Source organism: Ictidomys tridecemlineatus, chromosome 5, assembly GCF_052094955.1.
Source record: "Ictidomys tridecemlineatus isolate mIctTri1 chromosome 5, mIctTri1.hap1, whole genome shotgun sequence".
In the NCBI taxonomy this organism is placed as follows: domain Eukaryota; kingdom Metazoa; phylum Chordata; class Mammalia; order Rodentia; family Sciuridae; genus Ictidomys; species Ictidomys tridecemlineatus.
Genome location: NC_135481.1, coordinates 137,800,121 through 137,819,562, shown reverse-complemented (window position 1 = coordinate 137,819,562; position 19,442 = coordinate 137,800,121). Strand labels below are relative to the sequence as shown.

General features: G+C 41.5%; 1 protein-coding gene across 3 annotated transcripts in view; it reads right to left on the bottom strand.

Annotated features, from left to right (window-relative positions):
- Ntrk3 (neurotrophic receptor tyrosine kinase 3) overlaps nt 1-19,442 on the bottom strand; it is a 424,455-nt gene that overhangs the window by 35,498 nt on the left and 369,515 nt on the right. For 2 of the 3 annotated variants that reach the window (XM_005320115.4, XM_078051195.1), the window contains one exon: nt 1,061-17,485. The exons of the other annotated variant lie outside the window; for it this stretch is intronic. In XM_005320115.4, coding sequence (XP_005320172.1) covers nt 17,300-17,485 — 186 coding nt within the window. In that variant the 3' untranslated portion in view covers nt 1,061-17,299. Of the gene's footprint in view, nt 1-1,060; nt 17,486-19,442 lie in introns of those variants that run through there. 3 annotated transcript variants of the gene reach the window in all.

Here is a 19,442-nt window from a genome sequence, read left to right as displayed (position 1 = left end):
ATGTGGCTTGGTGGTTAAATGCCCCTGGGTTCAATCCCTAGTACCAAAAAAAAATGGCAAGTATATCATGAGGTACAGCCAAGAAGCTGGTCTAGAAAATGCTGAGGACTCTTATATTTTCTGAATTTGATTTATTTTTTAATACTGTAAGATATTGTGTAGGAAGATTTCAAAGTTTAATCAGTTCTTTTCAACTGGGGCATTTTCCCACCTCCACTCTAGGGAGCATTTGGCAATGTTTGGAGACATTTTGAGTCATCACACACTGGAGGGAGGCTGCTAATGCATCTAATAAAAATGCACTTAGAAATATCACATGATGCACAAAACAGCCCCCCACACTCACCCAAGGGAAAAAAAAGAATGAGCAAGTCCAAAATCTGAATGGTGCCAAAAACTATAGAGAAACTCTGCCAATATGGAGAAAATCCACCTTGTGACTTTCCACATTGCTGTTGAACTCTCATAAGTAGAAATGCTTCCTGTACGTCCCTGCCTCTACTCCACACCATTTCCTCCACAACCCAGAAATATTTTTGAAAGAAATTATTGAAAATAAAGTCTTGAAATAATATTACAAGTAGTGCATTAATGAGACAAAGAGGAAAGATGTGTATTGAAAATGAAGGGAGACTTGAAAGAAATGAGAGAGGAGAGGAAAGGAGTTTTAAAATCATTATGCTAAAGAATCATACAATCTTTGGGGTGAAAGGATCTCCAGTAGAATATATTATCCCAGCTTAGAAACTGACTCAAATGACTGTAACTAGGAAGTTGAATACAACATCTATGAAATAATGAGACATCACCATGACCTAGAGCTTCTCTTGGGACTCTGCCTCAAATCACAATATATGTGTTTACTTCTTGAAACACTCATCACCATCCAAAATTCAACCTAGGGGTTGTCTCAAAAATCATGCAAGCCACTTTAACCCTCAGCAGGGCAGTATTCCATGTTTGCATGATTTTTGCACACATTTGGATTTGCCCAAAGTTCAACCTACCTTTAAGTTTAACACTTTCCTACCACAAAATGAATCCAAATAAACCAAGGACATTGTTGTTTTATACTTTATTTGAGAAGAGACCCTACATAAACTATGTCAGGAAGATACAGGTTTACACACAATTTCATCAATCAATAAATGGAGTTGTTAACATAACATTGAAGATATGATACTATGAGGAAGACAGACATATGACTAAGGAGTATTTACAACTCTCACATATGATATATTTATATTGGAGATGGATATATACATATATACATGTACATGTGCATATACATACATATGTCCATACATACACACACATATATACATATATATGTATAAAATGTTTTAAAACAAAAACCAAGAAAAGAGTTTGCCTTCTTGTAGTAATAGACCATTTGAAAGTGAAGAATGGTTGGTTTTCATTAGTGTCAAGGTGTTAAATCTCTGCCCCCACATTTAACTCCAACACCCATAGATTCTGATGAAGACACGTGTTTGCCTTAGGATGAAAGTGTGAGGGTGAAGAATGGCATGATGGTGCGGGGCTGAGAGTAAAGGACATGCACAATGGAAGAAATGACCTTTGGTGATACCATTAAATCATCCTTTTGTATTAAACATAAATTATTAATACAGTTTAAAAAAATAATTTTCTGTTTTCTTTTGAGGTTGAGGAGGAAGGAAGGGTGGGAGGGGAAATAGAGAAAGGGTGGGCACTTGCCTTTTCAACACATCCTTTAGTATCAACTGAGAGCACATCCCCTCTACCCTGGGGCCATCTTACCAAGTTACTTTTTGTTTGTTTGTTTTGGCATAAAGGACACCTTCCCATACAAGTTTTATTTAGACCATGAACCTATTTTCCAAAGACAAATGTAGTCATCATTTTAACTAGATCAGTTCTCCAAGACTTGCCAGGATGCAAATAAAGTTAGCACAACCAATGGATTCATTTGTTATCAAGAAAAGGAATGGAAGAAATGGTACCTCAAGGAAAAGGTACTATAAGTTAAACCAATTTTACTAAAAAGGTAATCGTGTATATTAACAACTTTGAGATCCAAACAATGGTAAAGAAACATGATCAGCATTTTCCAGTGGCCTGGGGGGGGGGGATAAAATGAGCAAGTATCATGAAGGAATGTATGTATAATAAAAGAAAACTGAGGAATAATCAATTGAGATTAAAGTAAATGACATAAATTGTAGTTGAACGCAATCCTTCTGTCAAGGTCTTCACCAACAAATGATGACTTGGCAATACCATACCCACTGTTAAACTTTCCCCAAGCCAACATGGATTTGATTAGCTTGGCCCAGGAACAGGCATGCCTACATATCACATGTGTCCCATATGCCACACACATTGTTGTTCTGCAGTTGCCATAATCCAACTAACTCTTCAGATTGCCAATATATTTACACAAACATTGGGAAATACACACAGACACGTGGGATCAGACAAGATATAATCACTTTACAGATATTTAGTACAGAAAGCTTAGGGAAAGGGCATGGAAATCAGTTACAACAGCACCCAAACTTCATTTGCAAAATTCCTCTCTGAGAACATAATTATCTTACTAGTGCACTGAAGTAGGTACCAGCTGATTTTCCAGATATTGAAAGTTTGCTGCACAACATCAGCCTAGAGATAAAGGGACATGTAATGTCCAGTAGGAAACAAATCAGTGTATATCATTTACACGGCAATAAATCCTTCATTTCCCTTGAAATAAGATATGTAAAGTAGCACTTAGTTTAATACAAGTTTTGTTCTGCTTTAGACCTAGCTGTAAAAAGCCATTCATGCAAAAAATTACTTCCAGTTTTAGCTGGATGTTTAAAGGACACTTCTCCTGAAAACAAGTCCCTTTCACTTAGGGAAGGGAAAAAAAATCCCACTCAGGACAGCCAGTGCTGGCCAAGAGTGGAAAATACAAGACTTTGGTGTTTGTAGGGCATTTGCCTTAAGAACCCAGAAGTAACACTGAGCTCACCTCTGAAGAGGCAGAGGGCTAGAAGTGCCCTTGAAAACTTTAGGAATTTTTCCAGAAAAAGTACTGAGAACTTTTATAGGATTTCATTCTCTGGCCTGTTCCCTCCTGAGGCTTCTAATGGCGTCACCTGTATTTCTAAATGTGCCTGCTCTCCATCGCCAGTTCGGACCACCTTTGCACTGCCTAGCAGTTCATTTGTTCCATTCATGATGAGTTTGCAAATCCTTCCTCCCTATACTGGAGAAAGATTCTCCTTTATGAGGCTTTCTTATAGCTGTTGGTTCTTTCTATACATATCCTTCCTCAAATAGGATTGTTCTTGATTTAAATATAAAATCCAACTCCCTTATTTCAAAAGACAAAAAATTCTTGTAGAGAATTTTTGATCCTATCCCTCAGAAGTCCTCATACAAATAGTATGGAGAAACTCATGCCATGCCCCTTTCTGCATGGCAAATACGAACAGCAAATTAAGTTCATTCAAGAAGATAAGGAATCAAGGAAAATGACCTTCTCCTCAGATCCAGTCCAAGGTCAAAAAAATAATCACAGTTTCATTGAAATTTCTCCTCTGAGATGTACTTTGGCCTGCTTCTACTACCTCATTAAAATTATTAGAATGAATCTCTTATGGTGTTCTACCACTGGTTGTTATGAATTATGATAAGCAACACCGAAGAAGAGGAAGTAAGAAAGAGGGTATGGTAGAGCAGTCAGAGCCTTGGGTATTCCAGCTGCTGCCAAGATGGAGTTAGATATATCTGACATGTCTGAAGTATAAGGCAGCATTTAAGATGAAACCTGCAGTGACCCCCTTGACTTCCCAGCATAAGACCCATCCTGATATAAGCAGGGTAGCAGTGCTGCTGATTGATCAAGAGAAGAAAATGCTGCTTCTGAGATGAGAGCTCTAATGCATTGTGGTATATGAAACTTGGCTAATCACAAAGTAAAGGGATGACATGTGCTTCTGCTGCCTTTTTTTTTTTTCCAGTGCACCCCTTCCATTCTGGCCTGATGACGGGCATAAGGACCAGTCTTACTGTGATTGTTTAAGGCAAGAACAGTTGATGAAGAGCACTCAGGGATCAAAAGTGGATTCTGAGATTCACAGCAATGTCCTTCCCCGAGTTTCCTTCTAACAATAGCATCACTGAGTCCTTCTCTATCCTCAAAGTTCCTAGCTTCTGCTCAACCACTATGAAATAACGTCTCCATATGCACACCAATTCAAACATGAACTTATGTGGGAAATATGCATATTTTTAAAAAGTGATCTCCAGTAAGCAATTTCTTATTGGAAAATTTACAAATAAAGGGTTCCTTATAAAGGCTTTTTGCAAGGAATTCCTCTCCAAAAGTGTGCCCTCCACTGTAAGCTAAGTGACTTTTCAATACTCTGAGTCAGGACATTGGGGTGTATTGGCCCAAACTCTGTTTGATACCAGCTCAAGAACATGACAGAAACAGCTATTCCAGATTTGGGATGAAATATGCTTAAGAATAAAAGCTTCCAAGTTAAGTTTCAGTGGATAAGAAGTAAAGGAGAAGTCTGCCCTTCTCTGGAAATTCCATCAGGATAGAAGGCCTTGGTTGAGCTGAGGGCGTGTTTGCTGTCCCTGGTGCTGAAGACAGATAACAAGGAATCATGGCAGAATTTACACTCTGGGATGGGCAAAGCCTGAAACTCTGCCTGTCAAACTGAAAAGTCTTTCAACAGAAGCTGATTCTAGGTGACAGGCATCCAAACATGTTCCAAAAGTCTAGTTTTTGTGCCATCTCAAAAAGAAAAGAAAAAGAAAAAGAAAGAAAGCCCTGAAACTATTCCTGTGGGAAAAAATTAGCACTGCCAAAATTCTAATGGGGAAGCTCACTCAAACCACATTTCCCTTCAAGCCCTATTGGCATATTCCATCACACAAATCAAGAGCCCTGCACCTTTAGAAAAGAAGTCAACAAACAGGTGCAGAATAAGGGTCTACAGGCACTGCCTACTGGTTTTGTTTTCTTGATACCAATTGCAAATATAGGCTTGATTTGGTTCACAATGACTGAATGTTTCTCAAGGAAATATATGGATAAAACTTCTCCTTGAAGCAAAACATGGGCCTCTGAATTCCTCTCCAACCATAATTTCAGAAAACCTGAGCAGAGTCTTACTGTGCTCAAGAGAGTCTAAATTCATCAACAATTGCTTCCTACTTCCAACTTCTTTCCTCTCTCTCTCTCTCTCTCTTTCTCTCTCTCTCTCTCTCTCTCTCTCTCTCTCTCTCTCTCTCTCTCTCTCTCTCTCTCTCTCACACACACACACACACACACACTGCTCAAGAAGTGAAATCATCTTGAAAAAGAACGTGACTCTTTCCTGAACAGTACACAAGTTTTGCCAGAGAGAACAACACTGCTGTTTCTTCTCACACTCAAAGTGAGAATTTTCTTGCCCTAACTTGCTTTCTCTTTATTTTTATTCAAGAATTCCCTTGAGCTAACCCACTGTGGCCCATACACATAATCAAGAAGGTTTTTGATGCAGCAGGGTATCAGAAAAATGACACAGGTCATTTTGGAATTGCCTTCAGCTCCAGTGGGCTTCGGGGAGACTTTGCTTTTAGATGTGAATTATAATCAATCTTCTTTAGCCTTGGAAAGGAACTATCCCAGTACCCCCACATACACCAAAGGCTTTGCTTTCAGAGACGGAAAAGAAAACAGCACTAAAATAGGTTCCATTGTTCCTATAAAATATTAGATCAAACTTTCCATATCCAGTGAGCTATTGCTCAGATGATACCTCTGGGATCCTTAACTAATCAGTTTTGCCACTTGGAAGTTACACAGTAAAACAGCTTGTTCGGGGCAGGCCTTAACACTGCTCTGAAGAAGCTCATCTCTTCAAGATTATCAGAATGAATTATGAAGCATCACACTGAACTGGCTTGCCTTCTTCATCTCACATATAATTTAAAAACATAACCCAATTTGGATTCTCATTTCAAAGGTAGTTGGAATACCATCTGCCTGCAGGACAACTAACTGCAGGGGAAAATCACCCAGGCAGAGGTCCAGAACAGAGGTGTTGCTTTCCTGTCTAGAAAAAAACAAACATGGAATCCAAGACAGAAAAGAGAAGCTGAGATAGGAGGAATTTGAGTGAAACATTTATGACTTCCTTAGGATTTTGGAGACTCAGGCTTATTCTGATTTCTCTTTCAGTAGTCAAAATCCTTTAAGGAGAAAAAAAAATGTACACTGCATTTTATCAGATAAATTACACCTGATTAATTGAAACTTGAAGGTAAATAACATTTGAAAAATTTAACGTGCCAAGTAGTTACCATTGCAAGGTACTTAAAATAGTGGGTGGTGTCACAAACACCTGGGATTTTTTTTAGGGGCTGTGAATGACATCACTGTTAATAACCTCAGCAATCCAGCCTGGGGATTTATTAGCTAGGGTTTTATTTTCAGTTGGACATGGTCCTCTGTGGGAATCCTACTCACAGCTATTTGTTACGCTCGGGGCTATTAGAAGGGTGGTCTGGCATTGGGTCTTTGTTGGAGCAGCTCTTTCCACTTAAGGTCCTTCACCATGTATGAGCTACTGGCCTTAGAATGCTTCAAAGTCATCATCATTCCATATTAGCCTCACTATCCAATTGATAGAGGAAGCTTCATACAATTATGCTCCAAAGCATTGTGTTGGGGGGGGGGAAGCAAAAACAAGTGTTAAGGAGTTAAAAGGAAAAAGAGGTGCCATTTTACTACAAAATGTTTGGGATTCAAAGCCTGAAAATAAAAATCTATGAACAGTTCCTTTTCAACAACAGAGACAAATGAATAAAATACCCATGTCTACTTGGACTTTTTTTTTTAAAGGCATTTTCTGTCACCAGATGCTCAATAGTAATTCAAAGGGGAAAATGCTAATGACAAAACCTCTACAAACCAGATGCCAGGAGGGATTTCAAGAGGGTGCACCTCCATATACAACACACTTCAAAAGTGGCTCCGAGCTTAGCACCCAGCAGGACGGTGCCACACTTAGCCACCCAAGGGGCAAGTTCTGTCTGTGAGGCCATGGACAGCTCACAGAGCACCTTGACAGCCAGGATCTCATCTAGGGCTCATAATTACCCTCTGGGACAGGCAGGAGGTTATTAGTACAGCTTTTTTGTGGGTAGATTAAGAAACTGAGGCTCAGAGGAGGCAGGACTTTTCCACAATTACTCAGAGAGAAATAGGAACTCGCAAGATGTCTGCCTCCTGGTCCCCTTACCCACCCCACCACTTTCAATCTGTCATGTCATCATCGACAGCATTTCAAATAGACCCCCAAGTCTTTCCTAAGGAAATTTTAAAAAATGGAAAAAAATAGAAATCTCATTGAAAATATTATTAGGGACAAGGAAAAGAAATAAAATTAAACTACACCCAGAGTTACAAGGGGGAAAATGGTATTTTCATAAATAAGGGTTAGATCAGTCATGGTAAATATGTTTTGAATAGTAAATGGGATTTTTGTTTTTCAGAGTCATTGAAGGGGAAGAATTGCAGCATCAATTGATGCATAATGATTTGGGGAACAAAAGGTCTCGTCTCCCAGCTCTTCTGGTGATGTCTCCTACCTCATTGTTCCCTAGTATTTTAAGTTCGATTCCATTCTGACAGTATAAAACTTTCTGGTACTATCACAGTAAATATCTCATCTAATTGAAGAAAAAACCTATTAAGATTTGGATGCTGCTCCACATCTTCTGTGTGTCAATATTACATCCACTCCATTAAATAGATAACCACTTGGCTGACATGTGGAGCTCTTAATCCACAGAGATATAAGAGACTCACACTTGTAGAAGTCCAGAAAAAAATGAAAGCCATGGTTTGCCATTTATCAGAATATTCAACAGTCAGAAAATAAGGGAGAAATTTGAAGAAAAATGATTGTGGGAAGATTTGCCTTTCCCAACCAAGCCAAAAGGATGGGTTGAATCAAAAATATAGACTACGGCATAATAATAACATTGCTGTCCCAGAGTCTTGTGCAAAACAACTGATGAGGTATTAATGAGGAGCTAATCACTTGGTCCATAGAGCTGGAAAGAGACTGATGGATGGCTGGAGAACACACTTGCTTCCTACTGCAGAAAACAAGGCTAAATCACAAGCCTGGGTGATGCTCACTGTTAGGGAAGAAGAAAATGAACTCCTAGGGTTTTCAGAGATAGGACCCCTAAGGAGTTGTGTGGGGAGCAAGGGAAGGACAGAAAGAGTTCATAATTTAGAAAGGGACAAGGAAAGAAAGAGCTGCAAAAAGGGAGAGGTGCAAGAGATAAAATGAACATAAGACAAAAATGACTGTCTGTTTTCAGAGTGGAGATATTTGGAAATTTGTTCTAGGTGGAACCTTGATGTAATATACTTCATTGCTAAGTAATCCAGGCACAGGATAAGAAAAAGATTGGTTTGCCCCCTCACTGCAATCAGAGAAACAGCATAGGCCTGCAACTAGCTGCTAGCTGCCCGCTTTCAACTAAGGACATTCCCACTGTGCTCCACAAAATTGGTGATATATGCACAGCTACCTCGCCCAGCAACACCCAATCCAGCCTGCTTGCTCCTAGCCCAGTGCTCTTCCTGTGCCCCACACTTACCCTTTCTCTTCACATTGTAATTCAACTGGAATATTTGAGTTTTCTATCTGAGTAACTATTTTAGTCCAAAGTCAGGTCCGCCAATCAGCTAAAACTGTTGGGCGTTTATGTTTGCACTTCATAGTTATTATGCAGGCAGAAATTCATCACCCTTTTCCTACCCAGAAAATGAATTAAATCAAATCTGAATCAAGGCTGTTTGGTTTTTGTTTCTGAAAATAATAAATAAATAAATGAAAGTAGTCCTGCCTTTAAATACAAAGATTTTGAGAAAATCAAAAATTTGTCTCAAAAAAAAAAAATCTAGCTTTGCAAACAATACAAAGTGCAGAAAGTGAAAGGCTCCGAATTGATAATAAAGGATAAGGAGAGTTGCAGTTAGGCTTAAGAAACCTCACAGGTGGTGCACATTTATTTGCACATGCATGCACAAAGAGATCAATGGAAGCAACACACATGGGACATTGTGGTTTGAATACCAAAAGAATCACTGAAGTATTTGTGTGCATGAACGTGTACGTATACATGTAAACAAGTATCATAATATAAATAATTAAAAAGATGAATGTAGTTTGTACTATGTGAGTTTGAGGATCTAATACAAAACACAACTCAGATAATTGCTTTTAAACAGCCAAGACTGCCTCTTACGATTGCTAAATTACTTAGTCCCGAAATCTATTTTCCCAGTCAATAAACACAATGTACTTAGCTGGAAATTTTCAATTCTTCTAAAGAAATACCTAAGAATATACGAGGAGATTCTTGTTAGATTAAAGACATGCAGCAAAGTAGGAAACATAATTTGAAAGAGAATCAGAAGAAGAAAAACTTCAGAGAATTGTGTTCTCCAGACTTTTGGGTAAACTGTTCTAAAATCCTCAGGTAAATTTTCAAAATTGTCTGTGATCATGTTGAGCAACTTCACTGAGTTTGAAGGTGGCTGACGATAAGCTAAAGGCCTTTTCTCAGAATTTTTGATGTTAGTAAAGGCCTATGTTTGCAGAGAAGTCATGATCTCAGCTTTGAAGTTTCATCTGGCTGCTGCACCTTAATATGGCATCACACAGTGAATTATAAGGGGTTTTATTCATTCTGTAGCCCACACCCCTTAAAGAGAAAACACAGGTTAGCACTTACAGGATAGCTGCATCCTCTGCCACACAGGAAAAAAAGGAGTTAAGGCTGCCTTTCCTGCAAGGGCCAAAGGAAACCCCTGCCAAGAGGACGAGGCCTTTGTCCATCAGTATCCACTCCCTCACACCTGGCTGTGGTCATGACCTTGTTGCATTCAAACCCTGAAGCCCTGAAGGATTGGGGGATCCAGAGCGGAGCTAACCAACTTAGGTCACACTAATTCTTTATAAATCATTTCATCACTTTGTGCAGCATCAAGATATGCTGCAAAACTGTTTGTCATCAGAGGAGTGGTTTTCATGCCTTGATGTGCAGTCCCCTCAGGGGAAAACCCATATGATGACAACCACTGTCACTCTGACCAAGCACTAAAGCCTGGCTCAGCACCATGGTCAGAGAAAGGTCAAAGCTCCCTCTCTTGGGGTTGACCCCAGCTGTGGCTCCCCTCTCCTGGAGGCTAGAAGTTCATGGATTGTGAGAGTGGTGGGTAGGGAAGAGGGGGGTGGTTGCTGAGGGTGGGCCACCAAGGGCTCCAGATGGGATTTACAGAGACATGCCACATGCATCTCAATGAGTTTTGCAGTAAATTTCACTGCACAGAGGTTAATCTAGATGTCAACATTGTCTGACAGCACTGAAATTACTCCAGGGCAGGGCTCCTTCAGAAGTCTTAATATAACAGTCAATTCCATCCCGCCTGAAGGAAATGAAAGTTTTCTGCTTTGTGTGCCGAATCATTCGGCGCCAATTTTCTCACGGTTTGAAGTCCAAACTGTTTGTGGTCCTGGGATTCACCTTGTATTAAGACTTTTTACAGAGTTTGAGAAGCTGGATTGTCTGTCCCATAGAAACAGGAGGATAAGAACTAAAAGAAAATGAAAAAGCAAAAAGAAAAATGAAAGAAAATCTCTACTGAAATTTACTTCTGTACTGTGGACAGCAGAAATCAAATCACCTAGACCAGGTTTATTTTTTCATTCCAGAGGTGGGTCCTCAGGGACTGGGTAAATATCAGGTTGAATGCAGATGCAATATGGACATATCTCCAAGAAAAAGAAGTGAACATGTCGTACTATTGAACCGGATTTTTAAAGGTGACTTTCATGAACTCCTCTTAAATGAAAGAATAATTATCAGATTTAGGACTGAAAATTCATATTTCTCATTGGGTTTAGTGAATGCTGCATCCAAAAGAATGTCAGAATACACAATAGTTGTCTGAGCTCTTAACCTACCTTTGTCCTTGAAAAAAGGATGTATCAATTTCTGATTGCTTCCAATTAAAAGAAAACAAATTCTCTCATTAATGCAAAATGAAAAAGCAAGACCAGGTATCTACATGTTTCTCAGAGCAGATGTTCAATCGGCCTTTCCTTGTCTGTGTTATCTTAATGTGTGTTCTATTAGAAACTTCTAGCTTTGTCAGTTGGAAGTATCTCTTACAAACTGTGAGTTTGGACCATAGTGCTGCACACAAAGCAATGTATTCCTGGGTGATCAGAACATTAAGAGAAGTTACCATCCCAACTCTTTATGAAAGGGAGAGAGCCTAGCTCACTGACTTAAGACATCATCTCCTATAAGTAAATATAAAACTAGGCCTTGTTTAAAACTTGGAATCTAGTAGTTCACTGAAAGGATGGGAAATCTGAATCTCATTACTTTGATCAAGAATTTTAAGTACTCTTGAAGAAGCCTTCAGTCTCCACAGAGGTCACAGAAAAGTGTTTACATTGGCTCACTGAGACTTAGGACACAAAGTGGCAAAGTATAAACAATCTACAGACAGTCAAAAAAAAAAAAAAAAAACCTGTGTTTGGGGAGAAAGCACCAGACAAACAGAAGCCAAGATTCAGGTCCCCAGGGCAACCCATGGGCAGAGCAAAAGTCCTAACACTCAGTGCAGTCACATAAATATTCACCATACCCAACATGGCAGCAATGCTTTTCAGAATGATCAGTTATCAACATCTCAGTCTCTCTGTCCTGTCATCTGCAGAGATGGTGACGTCACTACCAACTCCCAATCCAGATGCAGTAGAAACAGTTCCTTTGTGATGATCCATCAGACAACCAGGAGAGAATGATTTTCAGATGCTCAGAATGTTATTGTCAACATAATTTAATTCAGGGAGCACCAAATGATCAAACTTAACAAGAAAATGATCAAACTTTACAAGAAGACAGACTTCCCAACAGAACCTTTTTGAATGACTCTGATCAGTCAATCTTTGAATTTTTCATTCCTAAAAAATGTAAGATGCAAAGAGAACCCCAAATTAGAATCAGTTTTCTGACTCTAGGAAGGCCTTCTTTGAAAGTATTCTAATCCAATACATAGATACAAGCACACAATGCGTATATGCCTATATGTCCCTTAAGGAGATACTCTAGGGGTTTTCAAGCAATTGAAAGATTTTCGAAGCCTATCTTGATGTTTTCATACTGATGCAAAAGTTTGGAATTTCCCTTTAGAACATATTAAGCATTGGCTGAAAGAATTTATTTGGACTCAAAGAGGCAGCAGAACTCAAGGAACCTAAACCACAATGACTACAGCACTCAATGCCTAGACTAAAGGTGTTGTTTTTTTGTTCTAAGACAAATACCGTTGAGTATTCTAGCAGTTGGTTTCTAACCAAAGCAAACAATAGGCATCTCAGAGGCATCTCAAGGCAGCTTTCTGGATTGCTGGCATATAGGTCTATTCAATAATCATCTATAGACATTTCTATGCTCCAGACTCTCAGAAAAGCACTGGAAAGATCCGAGATTTCAAGATTTTTCATTGTACTGACTAGATCTCAGAGTGAAGACCATACTATTGTTGTTTGGTTCAGAAAAGGAGAGCAAGGAAGCCAGTAGTTCATTCCTGAATGAAAAAGGACTTGGGTAAAGAGTCTGAGACTTCAATCCCACCCTCTTTCCCACATCTTAATCCTTTACAATTAGCATTTAAAGATAAAAACCTCTTGTTTTTTGACTCAAGAGTTCAGATTGCTAGTGGTTAAATGAAAGGTAGGCAGGACTATCTTCATATCTTAGAAAAGTTTCTGTCAACTTTGGGTGTGCCAGTGTGGAGTGGAAATAGGTGTACTAGGTGCAAGGTGGCCTCCTTGGTAGAGTACAAACATTGGGACATGGCTTGTATGCCTGGCTCTCCCAGCCAACGTCCCTCAAACCTACCAGTCATTAAACCTTTTCTATTTGCCTTCTATAATCAATTTTTTGCTACTGGTAACTTTTCTTCCTCTCCCTTCATAACCTTCACTTTCTCTCTTAATTCTTTTCCTCTCTCTCATTCCTGACAAACAAGCTTGAAAAAGCAAAAGCAAATGGAACCACATTTTTTAAAAAAATTAAAATGAACCCTAAAAATATATATTCCGATTTCTTAAAGGTCTCAGATGGAAAATTTGGTAATCTGAGAAATCAGCTGATTTAACCAAAGTCTCCTGGGAAACTAAGAACAAAGCCAGGTCTTTCCTGATTCTGTATTCTGTACACTCTTGGCATGACTGACTAACTGTCTCTTCTAAGTGAAGTCTCACCCGGCCCCAGAAACTGACTGACGACTCTTCTGTTGGTGTTGGTTTCTGTAGTGTTTAGCACCAGAAATACTTGCACTAGTGTATTCCGCAAAGTAGGTATCACCAGGGAAGAACATTAATGTTCAACCTGAACACAGAAGGACTAGGGACCCTTTACCTCCAGTGGGCAGCCTCTTTCCAGGGATAACATGTGCATGATTTGCTGATAGAGGAAGCACCAAGTCCTTTGTCTGTTGACTTGAGGAGACTTAGTGACTCCCAAGGTCCACTCACAGTTCCAAGATCTAGAGAGCAGCATTCGGTTCTTGAGTGGACCCTTGGCCATGGCACCCTGTTCCAAAGTGGACCACCAACAGCAAGTCACTTTCACTCAGTCCAGGGGGGACCAGGTTAAGGATGGCACTGCAGGGTGATCAGCCTGGGCTCCCTGGAACATTCACCAAGAGTTACAAAGAAGCTGGCTTCAAGCTAAGTTGAGAGAGTTGATCTGGGATGGTCTTTTAAAGTGTATATTTGGGTATGGGAGAGAAGGATGGAGTAGACAAGAGAGGCGATATTGGCCGACGGGATGTCATTTCAAGACTCCTTTAACCACATTAGGCTCTTCCAAAATAAATAAATAAATAAATAGACCTTCAATACTGCTTTTCTACTAGGTAGAAGGCTAGGATAGGGAAGGAAACCAAATGTTTCCCCCCAGTCTAGAAGAGTCTCAGAAAAACTTCAGACTCTCACTTGTTGTGACAGGAGTGCAAAAAAAGAGAGGCTTCTCTTCTAGAAATCCACCCAGCCCAAGCCAAGAGCACCCTTAGCAGCAACTCCACCCCACTATGCAAGGCCCAAGAGGCCCAGGAGACCCAGGAGGCCCAGGATTCCAGAGTAATGCTGAGAAAAAGTGACCCAGCAATTAGACACTGTTAGAATTGAAGAATTCAGAGCTAGAAGGGGGTTGCAAATTAGCCAGGGTACCCCTGAATTTGAAGACACAGTAAACTGAGTCTTATTTGTTTTGCCTCAGTATAGGAGGAAAAAAAAAAGAACGCACTCTGCACACCCCTAGGTCCCCAGAGTGCCCAGTTTCCATAGCCCTATGCTCTGCCTCCTTTACTCTCAATTTTTTTCTTCCTTTTTTTTTTTTTTAACCTGTCAAGGTTAACATGTAAAGTATACTCTACACAGAGAGGACAGCAGGGTAGTGAGTCTTCCGAAGTCCCCGTCTCCAATACTCTCTCTTGTAATCTCCCATCCGGTAGATATTTATGGGGGACACAGCAAACAAATAACCCCAGTGCCAATGTGGAGGCCTGTGGACTAAGACAAGGGCAAGCTGACAAGTTTGGTATCCTTCCATGCTCCTTGTTCTCTAAGGAATTGGCTTCTTTCACTTGGCCACGATGCAGTGCACTGAGTTAAAACTCTAGGGCACCCCTCATTGTCCACCAGCCAACCTATTTCCTTTCCCCCTTCTTCTCAACCAATTAGTGACTATGAGGCTCTAGAAACACACAGCCCAGACGACCAAAGCCACACTGTGTCTGTTTGGGGAAGGATAAGGGAAAAGAGCAGCAAGAGGAGCCTTGGAACATCCCTTCTCACCAGAAGATACTTTCCCCTAGGTCCCCCACCCCCAGGTCATTCCCTCCCTAGACATCTTTCCCTTGGTTACCCCAATCAAAACCAAGCTGTGCCATTCCATCCATCATTCACAGCCCCAGCACTGACCAAGGGCCTCACGTGGAGCAATTAGTAGAACAGAGAAGTAATTGCTATAGGATAACAAAAGATTCTCTTAAGGTGGTCAATCCAAAGAACTCTTCCCCAAAGTCCTCAGGAGCTAGGCACACACCGCACAGCAGGAAGACCTATACTGAACTCCCAGTTTACCGAGTCTTTTCCCAGTCCAGCTGAGCAGCCTTACTGATCCCTGAATCCCAACTGTGGCTACAATCTGAGCACAGCTCTTTTCTATTTGAATAAAAACATTTGTGGGTCTAAAAAAAAAGAAGCAAAGCTGCAAACACATCATTCAGTCCTCCACCCCCACCAAGGATGCCCACACTTCAGCTGCCTTCAGCTGACCAGGGTGTCCAGGTTGCATATAGTCCCTTCAGTGGGCAAGGAAAAGGACAAGTCAGAGGCTCCCAGGAGGCTTCAGTCAGGAAAAGGTCAGTCCATTAGGTAGCTCTGTGCTTGGGATGAGGCGAAGAGGCCAGATTTCCCCAGAGGGGTACATTCCCTCCTCCCCAGCAGGAGGGCTCTGTGCAGCTAGGCTGTTGACTTCTACTGGCATTTTGTTGTCATGTGTCAGAGAGGCCCAGAGATCTGCTCTGTTGCAGTCCTTGGCAGCAGCCTGGAAGGCAGTGATTCCCCTGGTGCTGGGGCAGAGGGAGCTGGCCCCAGTCCAGTTGCTTCATTTTCCTTCCCTGGTTAGAGCCCAGTCCTCATTAAGATGCCAAGCTTGTGGCATCGGCCACTCATTGGACACCTCCCAGAGAAGCTTCAGCCCCTCCCCTCACCCCCAGCCCACAAAAGCGATTTCTCAGTCCTTGCCTTTTCACAACAGCTCAAAGGCAGATGCATCAATCCTTCCAGGGGCTGGAAACGTGAGGAGCATGCCAAGGACCCAGTGCAGGGCCAAGTGGATTCTTCCCTGCTGGCTCTTGCCCATGCCACTGCCTGGCCTCCCTGGAACACAGCACTGCCCCAGGCTCTCACTAAGCCTGGATTCCTCCCCTGGTGGTGGGGTTCACCCAGGATTTAGTGAAGGGACCATGAGTTGGGCTTTAGGAGCTAGGAAGGCAAGAGGAGAAACAGAGAGGACCCTGGGGACACACCTAAAAATGGCCTGTAAGCAACTAAGTCTCTGGCTATTGGAACCCTGCAGCCTACTGTGTCTACATTAGCAGACAACACAGGGAACTTGTTTCCTAATCTGCAAAACTGCCCAAGGGCCCTGAAACCCGGATGTGGGGCCAAGGAGTCTTTCCAGTGATAGAAAGATGGGTGGCAGTGCCTTGTCAGGGTTCAGATTTCAGCTGTTATGTATATATGTATATATTTTTTTCTTCTGTGGTTAAGTCCAGAAAGTCCAGTTCTTTAAGTTCATAAGATAGAATGACACATCCCTTTCAAATCTAGGAAGGAACTTGAGCATGCTTTACATCCAAGTTGGATGCGGTCTGCTCTTGAGTGGTTTTGTGGGGGAGGTGTGTGTTCAGTGTTTACCCGTAGGCGCCATCATTGATTCCCAAAAGCATTAGGACTATACTTTGTAGAATGGACAAATCAGAAAACTGTCCCGAAGTGGAGGAAAGGGGGTTAGGGCATGGAGGTAAAGGGCAGGGCCAACTTGAGGGCCCCCGGTCTTCCAGTGTCATTTCCTTGCTGAGCACAGTTGTAGTCTGCGCATGCGCCTGTACGGAGTTACAGGAGTAACACGCATGTGCAGCAGTAATTGATTCCACCCTGGCTCCTCCCATCCCAAAGTGAAGATTGTCTTTCTACGTGGTCCGGGTCTCCTGCTCCAAAAAGCCAGAGCTGAAGAAGCCCTGTCCACAGCTTAAGTCAAGGGAATTTTCATTTGCGTCAATAATATTTAAGATTTTCTGAGTTGTTTGAAGTCTTTATAGTTTTCTGTATCAGCAGCTTCTCTCAGTATTAGAGAAGGTATTTATTTCTCTGTAGATATAGATAGATAATTAGATATATAAATATATATATATACGCCAAACTGCCTTACAAGATTTTTTTTCATTCTTTCTTCTTTCTTTCCTCTTTCTTTTTCTCTCTTTCTTATTTTTTTTTCTTTTTTTCAGTGTTGTATGTGTAGCAGGCACTTGAGTTTATATGAAGATGTTTGCTTCAGTCAAGGATGGAAGAAAGGAGTTGTGAGGTGGTAAAAGGAGATGTGAGGCAGGGAGAGAGGAGGCAACAGAGTATGAATTCTTGACCACCAGCCACCACTAGCCGAGAATGTCCAGGTAGATTGGGGTGGCCTTCCCCAAAGCATGGAGGATTTTGTAAATCTCCTTGATGTTCAGCCGCTGCTGTGGTTCCCTCTGCCAGCACCCCAGCATGATGTCATACACCTCTTTGGGGCACACTCGGGGCCTCTCCAAGACACGACCTTGGGTAATGCACTCAATGACCTAAAAGAGTGAGGAGAAAAATGAAGTTATATCCAAAGCCCAGCCTTGGCCCTGTGGCTTCTACCCAGCAAAAGGCAACGACATCATAGCTCAGCTTCAGTGGAAAGCCCAGGTGCACACAAGGCTAGGCTGATTTTTTTCATCTCTCTGTGTATGGGCTAGACAGGGGCGCAAAGGACAGCAGGATGGTGGAACCCAATGCTGTCCTTTATACTCTACCTCTTGGACAAGGTCCACCTGGACATTGACTCTCCACATCCACATTCCGTTTTACCTAATTCTTCCTGAGCAGTCTTGAATTTCATCTGAATTGACGTGAGTTGGGTTCATTTTTGGTTTGCTTGATGAGATTGACTTCTGACCTGTCTTTTCCCCTTTTTTTGAGCCTGTATAACATTGAAATCACTTAAAAGCACTCTGCATTCCTGGCCCCTGCATGCCTACCTTTCCCTTAGCTTCTTGGCCAACTCTCCTCTTGGTCAAAGCCTCTGTGTATATCACCACACTTGCCTCTGAGTGTAGGTTTCTATCTGAGGGAGGCCCAACCTCCTCTTCTCTTTGCATGCACCCATGTACCTTGTGTCTTTTAACATCTTTAATGCTAGGTCTGACTGATTCACCACTATCTGTTGGGTAGCAATGCAAGTCAGTTCACCCCAAGGGATTTGATCATCCTTGTCTGTAAAGTGGGAAATAAATATCTGCCTTGACAACCTCCTAGGAGTGTTTTATTAAGGACAAATGAGATTAAGAAAAGGGACTGGATGGCTCTACATACTGAGGCAGTGGCCATATAGAGAAGTGGGAAGAAAACAAATAATGCATGGCTGGACCAACCTCAGCAGGCCACTTTAGAACTGTCTATAATTTGCAGTTCATTTCCCATTCCTCAAAGACATTTTTTTTTCCTTTGTGGTGCTAGGGATCAAACCCAGGGACTCACATATGCTAGGCAAGTGCTCTACCACTGAGCTACATTCCCAATCCAGACACTTCTTCACTAATGCTGATGAAGTGTATTCTCAAAGTTTCATCTTCTAGTTTGAAGGTTAATTTTCACTTGTCTCTCACTCCACTACCATGTAGCTTTGGGCAAGTTACTTACCCTGAACCTCAGTTTCCACATTTGAAGATTGGTGGTATGATAAAAATACACAGAATAATCTCTAACTCAGTAGCAAATGCTGAACAAGTGCTGTTTCCCTTCTCTGCCCCTGTTCCTTTGCAGTCAATTGGGCTAGAGAACTGCTTTATTTTTTCTTTGATATCTTCCCATGCTGCTTAACAGGGTCTTGTCCTGGGTTTTGTCTCAGGTCACCTTGACCTGGAATGGGCTGTCAAACCATCATTGTGTCAGAATCCTCCTGGTCCTATTCACCCTGGAGACGGCAACAGTTCACAAGGCTCATTCTTATGCCGCCACTGATTAAATTTCCTTCTGGTAGTAGAGCCCCATTTCCACTTCCTGTAACCTTCACTTCCATGAAAAAGAATCCAGTTGAAACTGCTACAGCAGTTGCTGATGCTAACATCAAAAGCACTCAGTAGTGTCTCTCCATTGTCAGTAACTGCCAGTGCCTGGCTGCTGTGGTGGGTGGAGGCTGGGAGGGGACTGAGACAGGAAACCTGCCTTCAAGGCCATTGCCTCACCAGGCAGTCTTAGAAGACACCACAAACACCCTGTAAGCTACTATGAACCGCTCAGTTACCCAGGACAAGTTTTCTGCTAAGACCCAACAATACCTTCATCCAGAGCCTCTCTTTTCTCTGGCTACCAAAATACATGGAAGCTGTGTTCAGGTGCATGCTGAGCACAAGCACCTGAAAGTTTTCATGTGTGCTCCCCCCAAGGAAAACATATTTTTAAAGCACCATAAAGAATATGACATATTCTCTTACCTTATTTTAAAAGGTTATACAGTGTTTTGTCCTACTTTGGGAAATGTGGTCAGGCCCC